The sequence below is a fragment of the Acomys russatus genome, chromosome 13 (genome assembly GCF_903995435.1).
Source record: "Acomys russatus chromosome 13, mAcoRus1.1, whole genome shotgun sequence".
Taxonomy (NCBI): Eukaryota; Metazoa; Chordata; class Mammalia; order Rodentia; family Muridae; genus Acomys; species Acomys russatus.
The window spans coordinates 12,158,991-12,175,153 of NC_067149.1; the positions used below are offsets into that span (position 1 = coordinate 12,158,991).

At 49.0% G+C, this 16,163-nt stretch overlaps 1 protein-coding gene across 1 annotated transcript in view; it reads left to right on the plus strand.

The window, feature by feature from the left end:
* Positions 1-16,163, plus strand: part of Slc4a5 (solute carrier family 4 member 5) — a 67,194-nt gene that overhangs the window by 33,267 nt on the left and 17,764 nt on the right. Inside the window, exons 12-16 of the mRNA XM_051154794.1 lie at positions 2,080-2,213; positions 3,050-3,321; positions 7,398-7,459; positions 8,270-8,470; positions 14,205-14,318. Coding sequence (XP_051010751.1) covers positions 2,080-2,213; positions 3,050-3,321; positions 7,398-7,459; positions 8,270-8,470; positions 14,205-14,318 — 783 coding nt within the window. The remainder of the gene's footprint in view (positions 1-2,079; positions 2,214-3,049; positions 3,322-7,397; positions 7,460-8,269; positions 8,471-14,204; positions 14,319-16,163) is intronic.

Genomic DNA, 16,163 nt, shown 5'->3' on the forward strand with positions numbered 1-16,163 from the left:
GTCCCCCAAGTTTCAGGTCCATGCTCGCTGCCTCCTGGGCACGCCTACACGGCTGCCGCTCCAAATCCCCTGCCTCACACACAGACAGCAAGACATCCAGCATCTTTTCTCCTCCCTGGCTGCTCACGATTCCTTCCCGGCATATCATGTGACATATAGCCCACTCTGCTGTCCCTGCCTGGAGGGACTTTGGTGTTACCCCCGTTTTGGTCGGCCACGGGCTTCCTGTCCTGTCTCCAGCATTCTCTCTCTCAGTGCCCTGCCCTGCTCCAAATCTGCTTTCTGTCCATCCTCACCATCCTCAAGTCCCTGTGACACACTCCCTTTTGCCCCTGCCTTGGTGTGCACTGGTCTCTCCTGGGAGCCAGTTGCTCTTCACTCCACTTAACCCACGTTGCCTAGCCGATACTTGCTTATTATGGTTTGCATCTTAGCTTCCACTTATCTGTCGAGAGTGATCTTCTTGGCCCTCTCTCTTCTGCTGTGAAGTCCTCTGGCACTGGGAACCCGTGCCAGCTTCCTGCGTCTTGGAAGTGACCTTTCAACCAGGGGCGGTTGTGATGGCAGGGGACATTTGGCCATATCCACAGCTGGGTTTAGTTTTTATAACTGGGAGAAGGCAGTGACTTTTGGCATCTAGTAGGTACAGGCCAGAAAGGTTACCAAATATCCCACAATGCACATTGTACCTACAAACTCCCTAAAACCCAGCTACTTACCTGTATCTTCCTCTAAACTGGAAATATTCTGTATTGTCCACTGGCTTCTCTCCAGTACCTAAGCACAGTGCTTGGTACACAGAATTCTACAGATTTATTTTCATTTTATTAATATGGCTGTGTTACCATGTTGTACTATTTGTGAGCCATGCCTGCAGAAGCCAGAAGAGGGCATCTTGGCTCCCTTGGAACTGGAATGTGTTAGCTGCCATGTGGATGCTGGGACCTGAACTTGGGTCCTCTGAAAGAGTGACAAGTGATCTTAGCTGCTGAGCCATGCCTCCAGCTCCTGCTGAGTGATTTTTGAATGAATGAATGAATGAATGAATGAATGACCTAAAGTTTAAAGGCAACCCATAGATGTTTGAGTGAATGAATAATTACACAAATGAATGACAATAGGGTGGGCACAGGGACAAGCATAGCCACTGTTTTCTAGGCCTTGGTATGACAACAGAAGTCCCGGGGGACCTTGACACAAATGGAATTGGAGAGTGATGTTGGCCATGGTAGGGCTGGGAGGCAGGATTGGGAAGACAGAGCCCAGACAATCATAAACAATGGCTTAGGGCCTTGGAGAGATGGTTTGTTGCAACCAGTGTAGAAAGGTCCCTGTCTGTCACATGTTGTCACGTGTGTTATATTCCCAGGGAGGCACAACAAGCATCTACTCGCCCCAGATAGGGAGGCCACGACAGACCAAAAAGCAGAGGGTAACACCAAAGTTCAACGTGGTTCACCTCTGGGGTTATTTACATGGATGAGGGGTACGTACAAGAGCAGAAACGACTCAAAGACAGCCGCATTGCTAAAGCCCACCCCAGCATGGAGGACAGCTCACAAAGCTGAGAACCTGGAGCCCAGGGCACGGTCCGCAGGAAACACAGCAGGTTGGAGAGCATCCTCTCCAGCCGGTCAGTTGCTCTGAGCCTCCTCCAAGCAGCTCGGTTGGTCTGAGGTTCTCTCCTAGCAGGCCTTCCCGCTTACATATGTTTGGTGGGGGCTAACTAGTGTATCTGGTCAGGTTCAGGGACTTCCTGAGTTGTTTACTCTCTGAGCTTAAGGAAGGAGGGTCCTTATAGGATGGAAAGTTTTACCTTCCCTCACAGCAACGGGAGTTTTACCCCACTGTAAAAGTCCTGTGTCTGAGACAGGGTCTCTCTCTGTGTAGCCTTGGCTGTCCTGGACTTGCTTTGTAGACCAGGCTGGCCTTGAACTCACAGGGATCCACCTGCCTCTGCCTCCCGGAGTGCTGGGATTACAGGTGTACGCCACCGTGCGTGGCTAAAATCCCGTTTCCTAGTGAGCTGTACAACAGTCCCTTCTGCCTCCCTGAGCCTCCTGCTCTCTCACGCAACAGGGAGTAATGGAGAGTTTCCTGGGCACTGCCATGGCTGGCGCCTTGTTCTGCCTCTTCTCAGGGCAGCCTCTCATCATCCTCAGCAGCACGGGGCCCATCCTCATCTTTGAGAAGCTCCTCTTTGACTTCAGCAAGTAGGTACCACTTGGTGGAGCCCTATGCCTACTCCTGAGATTGAGGCGCCCAGCCTAAGCAAGGGTGGAGGATAGGCTGACGTTTGGTGGGGGTGGGGGTGGGGGTGGGTTTGAGGAGTAGGAGGATGGAGGGGATTTGTGATGAGGCCCCATAAGCATCTTAAACTGTGGTTGTCGGTTCTTTCTGACTCCTGTAAGTTGCCTGTCTTGGAGTCATGAGTACAGATTAGCACATAGGGAGCAAGCCAGGCCATACCACTGCTCACTAGAAAGTCAGTGTGGCAGGAGCTCACAAGCCCACAGTGATTCCCAGCATCGCAGGCCTAGCTGCCTTCTGGGTCTGGAATGGACCATGCCTAAGCCTGCTCCAGCCCATTCATCTCAAGTTTCCTAGTGAGCACCAAGGTGTTAGGAGCTTTGTGACACTCAGTGAGGTCCTTTCCTAGAATTCCCAAAGACCAGGCACCCCGGACTGGGAAGATGGCTCAGTAAGGACCTGAGTTCAACACCCAGAGCTCACCTACACGTAAAATCCGGGTGGCACGTGTATGATCCCAGTGCTTGGGAGGTGGAGATGGGTGGGTCCCAGGGACTCCCTAGCCTACCTGGGGGTTTCTACACATGGGCACCAACATACATACAAACCCATAAATTCATGTGCAATCATGGACATGCACACACAGGTGTACCCACACACAGATTAGACAACCCAAGCCAGGAACTGTCCCTGTCCTGTCCTTTGAGAGACATGTGTGCTACAAAAGGGAGTATGAGCCACTCGGGATGGGGCTTGGGAGCCAAGCCCAGGAGGTCCTTCACTTCCTTCTGCCATCCAGGGCCAATGGCCTGGACTACATGGAGTTCCGCCTCTGGATTGGCTTTCACTCAGCCATCCAGTGCCTTATCCTGGTGGCCACAGACGCCAGCTTTATCATCAAGTATATCACCCGCTTCACCGAAGAGGGCTTCTCCACCCTCATCAGTTTCATCTTCATCTACGACGCCATCAAAAAGATGATTGGTGCCTTCAGATACTATCCCATTAACACCGACTTCAAGCCTGACGCCATCACCACCTACAAATGCGAGTGCGTCGCTCCTGACACAGGTAACCAGCAATCCCCGATGTGCTCTGGGCCCCCACCCGCCCTCCCACTCCTCCCACCACAGTTTTCAGTGCAGGGGTTGTTTAGCCTGGTGCTCACCGCTCCAAAGGAGCAAATGCTGGGTCTTTGTTTCTTTATTGAAATGGGGGGTCTGTCCGTGTAACCCAGACTGGCTTTGAAATTGACAATGCTAATTGCAGGGTCTTGAACTTAATTTTTGGAAAAGCTCCGAGAGGATGAGAGCTCTAACAAAAGCCACCACATGGTTGTGGTAGAAAGCACTCAGGGTTGTAATCAGGAGGCTGCAGAGATACTTCAGGAAAGAGCATGGCATGATTTATCGCAGTGTGGGCTGCTGGGAGAGTAATGCCCCTTGGTAATACTGCCCAAGTTAGGTGTGATGGCATGGCCCTTCCTAGGGCTGTTGATACATGACCGTTTGCCTCAGACATAGCACTGCCAGTGCGGTTACAAACCTTACAGAACAAGACCACCCCAGAGGGACAAACAGCCCTACAATCAGGGTGGAATCCTTGCCAATCGTGCTGTTGAGAGAGTTGGTGAAGCTGCCATCATTCAGCTTAGGAGCGAGTGGGTCGAGAAGACTGCCGCATCATGAGGGACCACATGTACCCTCTGGGACCACAGGATGTGGAGTGAGAATTGAGGAGAATCTCCATGAAGCCGGATGCTGAGTTGAGGGAGGAAGTTAAGAGTCGGGAGGGTATCTTGAAAGCTACCGTCCGTCTTCGTTGGGGACCAATTGCTTGGGTTGCCTGGCATTCGTGTGCCAAGTGTTTAAAGGACCCGGCACTGAGTGGGCTTCCCAACCGAAGAAGTCATCATCTGCAAAGTGGAGGCCTCCTTAGAGTCGGGTCTTCTGGCCTCCATCATCAGAGTCATAACCATGCCCACTAAACCTCAGTTTCCCTGATTATCAAAGGGTAATGGTCAGTAGTGTTTGTCAGAGATCCCTGCAAGTTTTTCAAAGAAGTAGAAAAATAAGTAGATATTAGATTGTTCAATCTCTTAGCTTGGTGATGATGATGATAATGATAAGAGTTGATCATGTCAGGATGTCAGGTGTAGTTACACACACTTCTAATCCCAGCACTTGAGAGGCAGAGGCAAGTGAATCTTGGTGAGTTCAAGGCCAGCCTAGTCTATATGGAAAGTTTCAAACCAGCCAAGGCTATATACCGAGACCATGCCTCAAAATGTGGATTTTTGTCAGCCAGTGGGGTTCTACTTTAGCCTGTGTGGTTGCTAGGATGCTAGGGGCACAGTGTTGGTCACTCCTCCACTCACTGCACTGGTTTTGTAGCGATGTCTAGGCTTAACGTTATTTTTCCTGTCTTCTTTTTTTTTTAGCATTAGCTTTGAGTTGTTCTATTAAGCAGTGACAGGTGACATTCACCCTTTGTCCAGGTCCTTGCCTAGATCTCTAAAGAGGTCTCACCGCAGGCCCTTCTGAGTCTGCTCCAGGGTGAATCTTGCCTCCGGCCAAGCTTGTTTTTAACTATATTTGTTTCTGAGATTCCCGGTTCATGCACTGGGCCTGCCCCTGCCTCAAACCTGCCTTTTAGGGACATCCATCCCTGTCTCTTTTTAGAAAGAGCCCAAACTCTGGGGTCCTGTGAGGAGCTTTGGCCAACTTGTGAATGCTCCGCCCACCTGGGGTTGCCCTATGAGCGGGGTGCTGTAGCAGTGTGCAGAGTGGGCTTTGAGGGGCGAAGCAGAGCTGCCTGTTTCTGAATCACTTCCCTGTCATTCTTGCCCCGGTGCCTGATGGTCTTGGATCATCCTCATGGTTCTTAGAGCCTGGCCTCAAGCCTGGGGGCGTCGGGACCAGAATGCAGGATCGTGAGCTCGGACCCCAGATCTGAGGAATCTAGGAACTGTGGGGTAGAACAAGCTTTCCAAGGGCGTCTGCTGCCCTCCCCGCCTCCCCCAATTCTGACAAATCTTACCTTCTGAGCTGTGAGTACTACTAACCTCAGTAAGATTTCTTCACGGAGAATAAATGTGCTGGCATCAGTGGCAGTTACCTGGATTAGAACTTAGACTGCAAGTGGCCAGACATGTGGCAGACCCAGGCAATGTGGTACTAATGGGCTCTTCTTCCCAGCTGATGTGCCACCTGCTGACTAAACTGCTCCATCCCCCTGACTTTGTTGCACAGCCCAGTCTAAAGATGGCACACCGTCCTTCGCTCACACTCTTTCTCATGCAACCTTGCTGGGGGCAGTCTCTTTTTCTATTTAATTTTGTTTCCATGGTAACTGATTTGTATTCTGTTTATGGATGCTGCAAATGCTGATTTGGCCGCCCTCAACTTTAAGTGAGTACCACTCTGTGAACACTTAAATTTACAATATTTGATACTTGGACCCTTTCTGGACTTTGCCATACTAGATTTCTTCCATCTCCTTTACAGTTTTCAGTTCTTCCTATAAAGGAATGGATAAGCCCAAGTAGAAGACATTAAGATGCCCAGGCTGAAAACGTTGGGTGCTGGGGCGCTCTTGAGTGGTGGAGAGGGTAGACCCTACTGGGATTCTTGCCTGGCTTAGCTGTCCATAATAATAATTGGGCATCGTTATCTTGTGAAGAGAAGCCACAGATTCCCCGATTTCTCATAGGTGAGGCTTTCTTCAGAGTGATTCTTAGGATGTAATGGCCTCGGGACTGTTCCACCCTGAGTCATTGTAGATCCAGCTGACCCAGAAGCTACCTGTTTCTGTGATCATAGCCAAGTTGCTAGGAGCTGGGCAAAGCCCCAGGATTTGGCTTTTTTTTCTGGGTGTCCATCCAAAGGCAGTTAGCCAACAGGAGTAAATGGGACTTCTCCAACACTTCAGACTGTGGCGGCAACTGTCACTGACCCCCAAAGCTGCCACAGAGGAGCTGCCTGGAGGAGGAAGGGGAGAGCCAGTCTTCCTAACACCCAATGCAGTCCAGAGGAGGAGCGTGGGCAGACACATGGCCTGGAGAGCCTGGCCCTGTGGGTAACAGGCCCTTCCTACCTGGAAGAGTCAGAGAAGCCAGACACAGTAGAGGGACAGCAGGACACGAGGCTGTGATGGCTCCCCCAGCTTTCCTCTCAGAGACTGTTAGATCTTCCAGTGACAGTTAGGGACACTGAGGTTGGAGAACGGGGTTCTTAGCTAGGGATGCAGAGTGAACAGCTGGCAGCACACAGCTCTTTCAGGCCTCTCCTTCAGGTCCTAGATCCAGGTTACACTTTCCTTGCCTTGCACTGTGGAGGCAGGTGATAAATATCAAAGTAAACATATCCTGGCAGGTCCAGCGGCCTTTGAAGAGCACAGGTGGAAGGGGTAGGAGAGACGTGTCTGTAGATGAAAACTGGGCAGAGATGGGAGGTTTATAGTTTCTCTACCAGCAATCTGGGATGGGGGTCACAGCTCCAAGCAGAAGCTCTAAACCCTTAGGTAGCCTCAGTTACCTCATCTATAAAATGGGGACACATTGTGGAGATTTTAGGAACTTAACAAATGAGTACATGGTCAGGGTTTGATAGCAAACAGCATGGAATTAGCTCTGTCGGATATTTTTTAAAGTTCCACAGGGGCTGGAGAGATGACTCAGAGGAAAAGAGCACTGACTGCTCTTCCAGAGGACCCGGGTTCAATTCCCAGCACCCACATGGCAGCTCACACCTGTCTGTAATTTCATGATCTGACACCCTCACGCAGACATTCATATAGGCAAAACACCTGTGTACATAAAAATGAATTTAAAAAAAAAGTTCAACAGCACAAAATTAGGCCCTAGCACCCATCAGGGACTCACAACATGCCGTCTTCATTGTCTCAGCACCAAGTTGTTTCTTTGAGTTGTTAGACGTAGCTGTTAGACCTCAGGGTACGCTGCTCTGCACGGACCCAGCTGCTCTGTGTCAGTCGTGTGATGACGCCCTCCCCTTACGGGAGCAGAGCGGAAAGGTGAAACCAGTAAGAAAGATCAGAAGGAGGTGGGAAACGGTGGGGGCCCTTGGAGGCTGCAGGCTGTGCCTCTGGAAACCACTGACACACCCCATCTTCTGTGTCTCCTCCAGTATTGAATACAACTATGGTCAATGCCTCAGCCCAACTGGCAGCAAACACCAACGCATCTCTGGTAAGCCATTTCCCACTGTCCCACAGACCAACGCGTCTCTGGTAAGCCCTTTCCCACTGTCCCACAGACTGTCTGTGTGTTCTTGTTTATGGTGGAGAAGGAGTTGGGAGGTCAGTCCCAGGAGTACCTGGACTCTTTGAACATGCTGTTAGGGTTATGCCTGTAAGCACCCTATTCTACAGTGTCCTCAACTGTGTGGCTTCTCTATACAGAACTACGTGCATACCCAGGGGAGGCAAATGATACACAGAGCTGCACACATGCACAGCCCATGGCTAGTTTCTGCCAGGGACCCCGAGTGCCCATCCAACAGTGCACTCCCAGCCCCCCAAAGTTTAATAGGCTCCCTCTCCCAATAAATCTGGCCTGTCCTTTGCACTTATTAGTCTCCACGGACCTAGCTGGTCTACCTTCCCCAACAATGGCACGTGTGGGCAGCAGGCCTCTCCCAGCCTAAGTAGATGGAAGGGTGGGAGGTTATAATCGGGGCAGTGTGTAGGTCTTGGACCACGTGTCTCTGTGAAGGTAGCGCTACTAGCACCGTGGCTCACGGACTGGGACAGGAGACAGACGTACGAAAGGAGAAAGCATCTTCCTCCTGCTGGCAAAACCACACATCCCAGAACACACTGCAAAAACGCTTGTCAGTCCAATCTGCCCAGGGAGCTGCCTGCCCCCAGGGACATCTCTGTTATTGAGGCGCCATCATGGACAGGAGGGCCAGGGAGCCTCAGAGGGGGACTGTGGGGGAAGGGCACACAACCTAGCAGGAGGGTCCTGACTCCTTTTCTCCTGTGCTTGGTCTCCAAGTACACTCCCCTTAACCTCACAGCGCTGGACTGGTCCCTGCTGAGCCGGAAGGAGTGTCTGAGCTACGGTGGGCGCCTGCTTGGGAACTCCTGCCAGTTTGTCCCAGACCTGGCACTTATGTCCTTCATCCTTTTCTTTGGGACTTACTCCATGACCTTGACTCTGAAGAAATTCAAATTCAGCCGCTATTTTCCAACCAAGGTAAGTATCCCTTGCTGGTAGCCAGGGCCTGCGTCCACAGTGTTCTTAAGCCTGCCTCGGCTCACTGAGATGGCTCCGCAGGTAAAGGTGCTTGCTGCCAAGGCTGGCAACCTGAGTTATACTCCCCAAGACCCACATGGTGAGAAGAGATGGTCTGTTCCCACAATTTGTCCTCTGACCTCCACAGCTGAGCCAATGACACCAGTCTATGGACATAACAAAATAATTTTTCTTTCTTTTTTTTCTTTTTGAAACATGGTTTCTCTGTATAGCCCTGGCTGTTCTGGAACTCACTCTGTAGACCAGGCTGGTCTTGAACTCACAGAGATCTACCTGCCTTTTCTTTCCTGAATACTGGGATTAAAGGTATGCACCACTGTGCCTGGCTCACAATAAAATTTTTTTGAAAGGAACACTTCCACATAGTCTCTCCAGTGGGCTCTGTCTTCTGAGGAAATGAACAAACATGGAGGAGCTAGCCTGAGGGATCTTTACAAATTAAGAGCACAAACTTGAGCCAGGTGTGGTGGCGCACGCCTTTAATCCTAGCACTCGGGAGGCAGAAGCAGGAGGATTGCTGTGAGTTCGAGGCCAGCCTGGTCTACAAATCTAGTCCAGGACAGCCAAGGCTACCCAGAGAGACCCTGTCTTGAAAAAAAAAACAAAACAAAACAAAACAAAAAAAAAAAGAAAGAAAGAAAAAAAGAAAAAAGAGCATAAACTTTGCCTAGCCCAGCGGCCCTACTGGCCTGTAATCCCAGCTGCATAGATATTGAGGCAGGGGGAAATTCAAAGCCATCCTGGGAAACATATACCCTGTCTCAAAAGAAAATATAGGGGCTACAAAAATGTCTCAGCAGTTAAGAGCATTTGTAAGCTCATGCAGATGACCTGAGTTTGGTTCCCAGCACCCACATTGGGTGATTGACCCAATTAACTCCAGATCCAGGGGACATGGTGCTCTCTAGTGGCCACTGGAGGCACTGCACATACATGCCATTTATTCACACACACACACACACACACACACACACACACACAAATAAAAATAAATGTTTGGGATTAAGATTGAAGTTTTTAAAAGAGGGAAAGAGCTACAGCTCAGAGTGAGAGTGTGTATCCAGCACGCAGGAGGCCCTGGATTTAATTTCCAGTGTTGAAAATCAAGCAACAACAAACAAGCCCACAAACCAGACTTTGGAGGCAGAAAGGTTCCTTTTTGACCTTTGGTTCCTAAATTCCTTGTGTTTCTAAATTTTTTTGTTCCTCTGGTGGCTGATTAGGTAAAAAACCTCATCTTGTGTTTATTGGCCATAGAGCCAAATTGGCTTTCTTCTTGGAAATGTTCTGTTTCAACTTGTCACGTGTTTTCTATTGAATTTGATTCCTGTATGGCGTTTACTGTTTTTGTGACCTGTATGCTGTAAATATCTGTTTCCATTGTGTTAACTGGCCTTCGATTTTTCTTTTAAAAATTTGATGTTGCATCTTGTCTATTTCTGTGTGTGCATAGGCACACCATGGTTCATGTATGAAGGTCAGAGGACTCCATGTGGGGATCAGTTCTCTCCTTGCACCGTGTGGGTACTGGGGATAGAACTCAGGTCTTCAGGCTTAGCTTCTGAGCCTGCTTGTCAGCCCCCCTTTAACTTTCCTTATTGTTTTTTTTTTTTTAAAGATTTATTTATTTATTATTATGTATACAGTGCTCTGCCTGCATGTACACCTGCAGCCAGAAGAGGGCATCAGATCACATTATAGATAGTTGGGAGCCACCATGTGGTTGCTGGGAATTGAACTCATGATCCCTGGAAGAGCAGTCAGTGCTCTTAACCTCTGAGCTATCTCTCCAGCCCCTCCTTATTGTTTTTAAGATTCATTTGTGAGTTGGGCACAGTGGCACATGCCCGCAATCCCAGCACTCAGGGTGGCAGGGGCTGGTGGCTCTCTGTGAGTTTGAGGCCAGCCTGATCTACAAAGTGAGTCTAAGACAGCCAAGGCTACACAGAGAAACCCTGTCTCGAAAAAAAAATTTTTTCAAATGCATTTGTTTTATTTTATGTGAAAGAAAGCTTTGCCTACATGTATGTGTGCTCACCACATGCATGCAGTGCCCAAAGAAGCTGGAAAGGGGCTGGAACTGGGGCTACAGATTGCTGTGAGCCACCATATAGCTGCTGAGAACAGAAACTTTGCAAGAGGAACCAGGAGCCGAGCCTTCCAACCAGCCTCTCCCACTCTGACTTTTCTGATGGGATCTGTCGATTAACAGAAGTCTCAGTTTTACTTGCCGGTCAAACACAGCGGAATTTCTCTTGTGGAAAATACAGAAATCTCCCGGGTCATGCGCCGAAAGCCTGTCGGTTTGCCTTTCGTGTTTGCTCTGCAGTCCGTCGTAAGCGACTCTAATGCATGATGGAAGACAGTGGTGCTTTGTGCTTTTGTATAAATAGTTCATTGTCCCAGTTTTCTGTTTTTGTTTTTGTTTTTTTGTTTTTAAAGACCATTGTTTTCTCTTCTGTCCTGCAAAGCATCCTTCACCATGGCTCATGTGTTCCTGCAGGACAGTGTTCCCTCTGGGTGTATTTTTATTCAGTTTCACTGGATTATTTGTATGCCAGCACCCCAGCTTTAGTCCTATGCTTTATGCTAAGTACCCGTCTTTGTTGTTGTTGTTGTTTCGAGACAGGGTTTCTCTGTGTAGCCTTGGCCATCCTGGACTCGCTTTGTAGAACAGGCTGGCCTCGAACTCACAGCGATCCACCTGCCTCTGCCTCCCGAGTGCTGGGATTAAAGGCATGCGCCACCACAACCCGGCTCATAAGTATCTTTCTTATAGACTAAGTTCTTCTTCACCTTTTTCAGTAGCATCATCATTGTCCTTGCATGTCTAGCTTATGTGTGGTGTTGTGCGAGATTTCACTCAAATTAGGGACCAGTGAAATGGCTTAGCAGGTAAAGATGCTTGGTGACCTAAGTTCCATCCCTGAGACCCACATGGCAGAAGGAGAGAACTCTCTCCCACAGGCTGTTCTCTGACCTGCACACACATGAGCTATGGCACACACACACACATTTTTTAAAGGAAAAAAAAAGATGTTCTGTTGCCTCATGTAGAAAAACAAGGCTGCAATGGTTGGCATTCATGGGCTGGTGACTACAGAGTCACCTGAAGACGAAAAGTGGTACCCAGGAGTGTCACCCACGTAGTGTGGAGAATGCTGTGCCCTCTGAGGTGAAGCTGAAGACAACATTGTTTTCTGATCATCAGTTCCACACCCAGGTGTACGTTCCACAGAAATCTCACACATGGACAAAACTTATCACAAGAACATTGATTCTAAAAGGGGAAAAAGAAAAAAAGAAAAAAGAAAGCAACCAGATTTTCTTTTTCTTTTTTTTCAAACAGGGTCTCACTTAGCCTAGGGTCTCACTAGCCTCAGACTCAGTTGATACAATTTTCCTGCATCAGCTTTCCAAAGTAAGAGACCCACACTGGCTAATCTGAGTCCATTTTCAGCACAACAAATAAGTAAGTGGAGAGTCTGTGGAGACGACTCCGTGGCTGAGAGTTGCTGTTCTAGAGGACCTGGGTTTGGTTCTCAGCACCCACATGGCAGCTCATGGCTCTTGGTAACTCCAGTTCCAGGGATATTGACAGCCTCTTCTGGCCTCCTTGGGCACCAGGAATACATGCAGTGCACTCATATATATATGCAGGCAAAACACATGCGCATAAAATACAAACCCTTAAGTAAATAAAAAGGAAAAATGATGGAATCGTTAGGTTATAATCAATACACACAGGCTATAGCTATCTCTATTTACCAGGGGAAATGCCACAAACATGATGTGGAGCAAATAAAGCAGGTGTCAGAAGATTATCGGCAATATGCTACCACTTATGTGAAAACTTTAACCACAAAGCACAATACTATATTTTGTTGAAGGAGATAAATTTACCAGTGATTTTCTGTAGAAAGCAACATCAAGGATGCCACTGGGTACGAGAGACAGATATCCACACAATGGAGGAATATATTCTCTCTCTGTCTCTCTGTCTCTCTCTCTGTGTCTCTGTCTCTGTCTCTGTCTGTCTGTCTGTCTGTCTCTCTCTCTCTCTCTCTCTCTCTCTCTCTCTCTCCTGGCTTCTCTGTGTTCTCTGTGTAGCCTTGGCTGTCCTGGAAGGCACCATGTAGACTAGGCTGACCTCTGATTCACAGAGATCCACCCACTTCTGCCTCCTGAGTTCTGGGATTAAATGTGTGGGCCACCACACCCAGGAGAATCTTTATTTCTTAAGGCAGAAGAAAGTACATTGTTAAGTACTATGCCCATCTTTGTGAAATCACCTATATTTGACAAAATGGCAAATTCATATTGTTTAACATAATCTTTGATTTGAATGCTGAAGAGGTTATAAGAAATGAAGCACATCCGTGCCCTATATTTGGTTGTGCTATGTGACCAATATTTATATATTTAACCTTTTACAATAAAAATGGAGCCAGGCATGGGGGCACACACCTTTAATCCTGGCACTCAGGAGGCAGTGGCAGGCAGACCTATGTGAGTTTCAGGACAGCCTCGTCTACATAGTGAATTCTAGTACAGCCAGAGTAATTAGTATGAGATAGCTGAGTAGTTAAAAACATGTATTACTCTTACAGAAGACCTGAGTTCAGTCCCCAGTACACACACCAGGCAGCTCACAACTGCCTGTAACTCCGTCTCTATGGATCCCGGCCTCTGGCCTCTGTGAGCAGTGCGCTCATGTACACAAACCCACTGTCTCTCCCACATAATTAAAAATTAAAACTAAAAATTCTTTTTACAAAAAGAATCCACTTGACAATGGTGACAGTGTCCCAGGTGGACAGGGAACCGAGGAGGAGAGAGGTAGTGGCCAGGGCAGGGCAGCAGTGCCACCTGCTAGGATGGTGAATAAAAGGCACTGGGAAAACTAGACACGGTGGTGTCATTGCAAACAACAGAGGCAGCTCATGGAAGGAATTTAAAAACAACTACCCAGGATTTGGAGTGAGGGACGAGCAGGAAGGATGGTGGAAGTAAGTGTGTGAACAGTGTGTGAACATGCTAAGCAGATGACAGCATGTCCCTGCCGAGTCCTTTCCACACAGAGAACAGGTGTGCCTTTAGAATGCAGATATGGATGGGGCCCTGTCGCTCCATCCTGACCCCGACCACTTTCTCTGAAAAGGCACAGAAAGATGGCAAGCAGACCCTGGGGACACTGGTTTCGAAGGGGCAGAGAGGGCAGCCTCCTGAAAACAGTGAGAGCAGAGACTCCCAGCAGATGGAAGACTTGAGAGTAGTTGCAAGTCCTCTGTGAAATGGAGGGGACCCCCCTTTCTCAGCTCAGGTGGGGTACAGACAGAGGAGCTAGGGTTTCCTTCTGAGTTCAGCTCACCACCTGCTGGGTGGCCAGATTCAGTCATTTTGATTGGAGCACGGCTTCAGTGATCACTCCACTCTGACTGATGCATCCCAGGCTTTGCGCCCTCAAGGTGGGCGCTGTCATTACTTGCCTCTTGCAGAAGAGGAAACCAAGGCCTGGGAGAGATGGCGGACATAGCCAAGGTTGCTAGCCCAGGGTGTGAGCCCAGGCCTGCTGACTTCCCAAACCAACCCTTAACCACTGTCCTCATTGCCACCCAGGGACTGAGTCTTCAGCAAGCCAGGAGCCTCACTCACTTCCTCCTTCTCTCTGCAGGTCCGGACCCTGGTGGCTGACTTTTCCATTGTTTTCTCCATCTTGCTGTTCTGTGGAATCGATGCCTGTTTTGGCCTGCAAACGCCCAAGCTGCATGTGCCTAATGTCATCAAGGTTTGCCCCTTGACCCTGTCCTAGGCAGTCACTCTGCCTGTCTCCCACCTGCTAACTTCTCCTTCGTGCTCACCGAGCTTTCCTTTCTCAGCCAAGAGACCCTGCGTGCCCTGGCCCTTTGTGTGTTCCTCCCACAGGGGGTCATTTGAGAGGTGGGTGGAGCTGTGTGCATCATGATCTATGGCCGTGGGCCTTCACAGTGGGGAAGATTCTGGAATGGTCTCTCCAGGCCAGCTGAAGCCTCTGGATTCTGGCAGAGGCTTTCTAATTCCCTGACCTACAAACGGGGCCAACTGAGACCCCTTCGAATGGTCATTGCCAATGCGTGGCCCCCTATTAGTATCATTTTGGTCCGAGTGGGCCTCCTCATGGCCCTCCTTCACGGAGCCCCCCTGGTATATGGCTACCATGGTCATCACCATCACTCACATTGACAGCCTCAAGATGGAGACAGAGAACCAGTACCCCGGGGAACAGCCCCCAGGGTCAGGGAAGAGGAAGCTTAAAAATGCAGATTCTCTGCCAGGTATGGTGGCATATCCCTTTAATCCCTGCCCAGCAGTAGGAAGGCTGAGGCAGGCGAATCTCTGGGAGTTTGAGGCTAGAATGGTTTACATTGTGAGGTCCAAGACAGCCAGGGCTATAGAGACAGACCCTGTCTCATTAAAAACAAAAACAGTTTTAACACAGAGTCTCGGTCCTATCCTAGACCTATGGGATCTGACACACTGAGGCGGAGACTTTGTTTGTTTGTTTGTTTGTTGGGTTTTTCGAGACAGGGTTTCTCTGTGTAGCCTTGGCTGTCCTGGACTCACCTTGTAGACCAGGCTGGCCTTGAACTCATAGCAATCCACATGCCTCTGCCTCCCGAGTGCTGGGATTAAAGGCGTGCGCCACCACGCCCAGTTAATGACTTCTCCACATGATACCGGGCATGCTTAAAGTTAAGGTCCATGATTCAAAAGTTGCTTATTTTAGGGGCTGGTGAGATGCCTCCATGGGTCAAGGTGCTTGCTGCCGAGACTGACAACCTGAGTTCAATCCGTGGAATGCACTTGGCAGAGGAGGGAATCGATTTCCCACACATTCTCTGACGACAACAGATGATGCACTGTGGCACAGGCGCACACACAAATAAAATATCATTTTTAAAAAGTTTGTTAAAACTTCAAAAAAAAAAAAAAAAACTTGAAAAAATTTACACAGCAAGATTAGGCAGACCCAAAGTCCATTCTTCTCAACGACTTCTATACAGGCAGATTAGCTGCTCTGAAGCTGTGGGTTTTCCTATTGGATTTTGTATTTTCACCACCAAATATATTTTCATGTACTTATCTACCACCAAAAAACCCCATAAGAGCCGGGCATGGTGGCACACGCCTTTAATCCCAGCACTCGGGAGGCAGAGGCAGGCAGGATCTCTGAGTTTGAGGCCAGCCTGGTCTACAAAGTGAGCCAAGGCTATACAGAGAAACCCTCAGAGGGCAGAGACAGGCAGAGTCTAGGTGGTCACTGACCAGTCAGCCCAGCCAAAACTGTGAGCTGTGTCAGTCAGAAGCCATGAATCAAGGCTGTGGAGGGCTGAGCAACAGAGATCAACACCTGATGTACTGCTCTGGATTTGCATGCTCACACGCATGCACCACACAGGCAGGCAGGCAGGCAGGCATGCACGCGCGCATACACACGCACACACAGCCCTTTTTTCTTGACATGCAGGTCTGAGCTGATGTTTGTCTTCTTTCTTTTAAAAAAAGATTTATTTATTTATTATTATGTATACAGTGCTCTGCCCGCATGTACACCTGCAGGCCAGAAGAGGGCATCAGATCACATTATAGATGG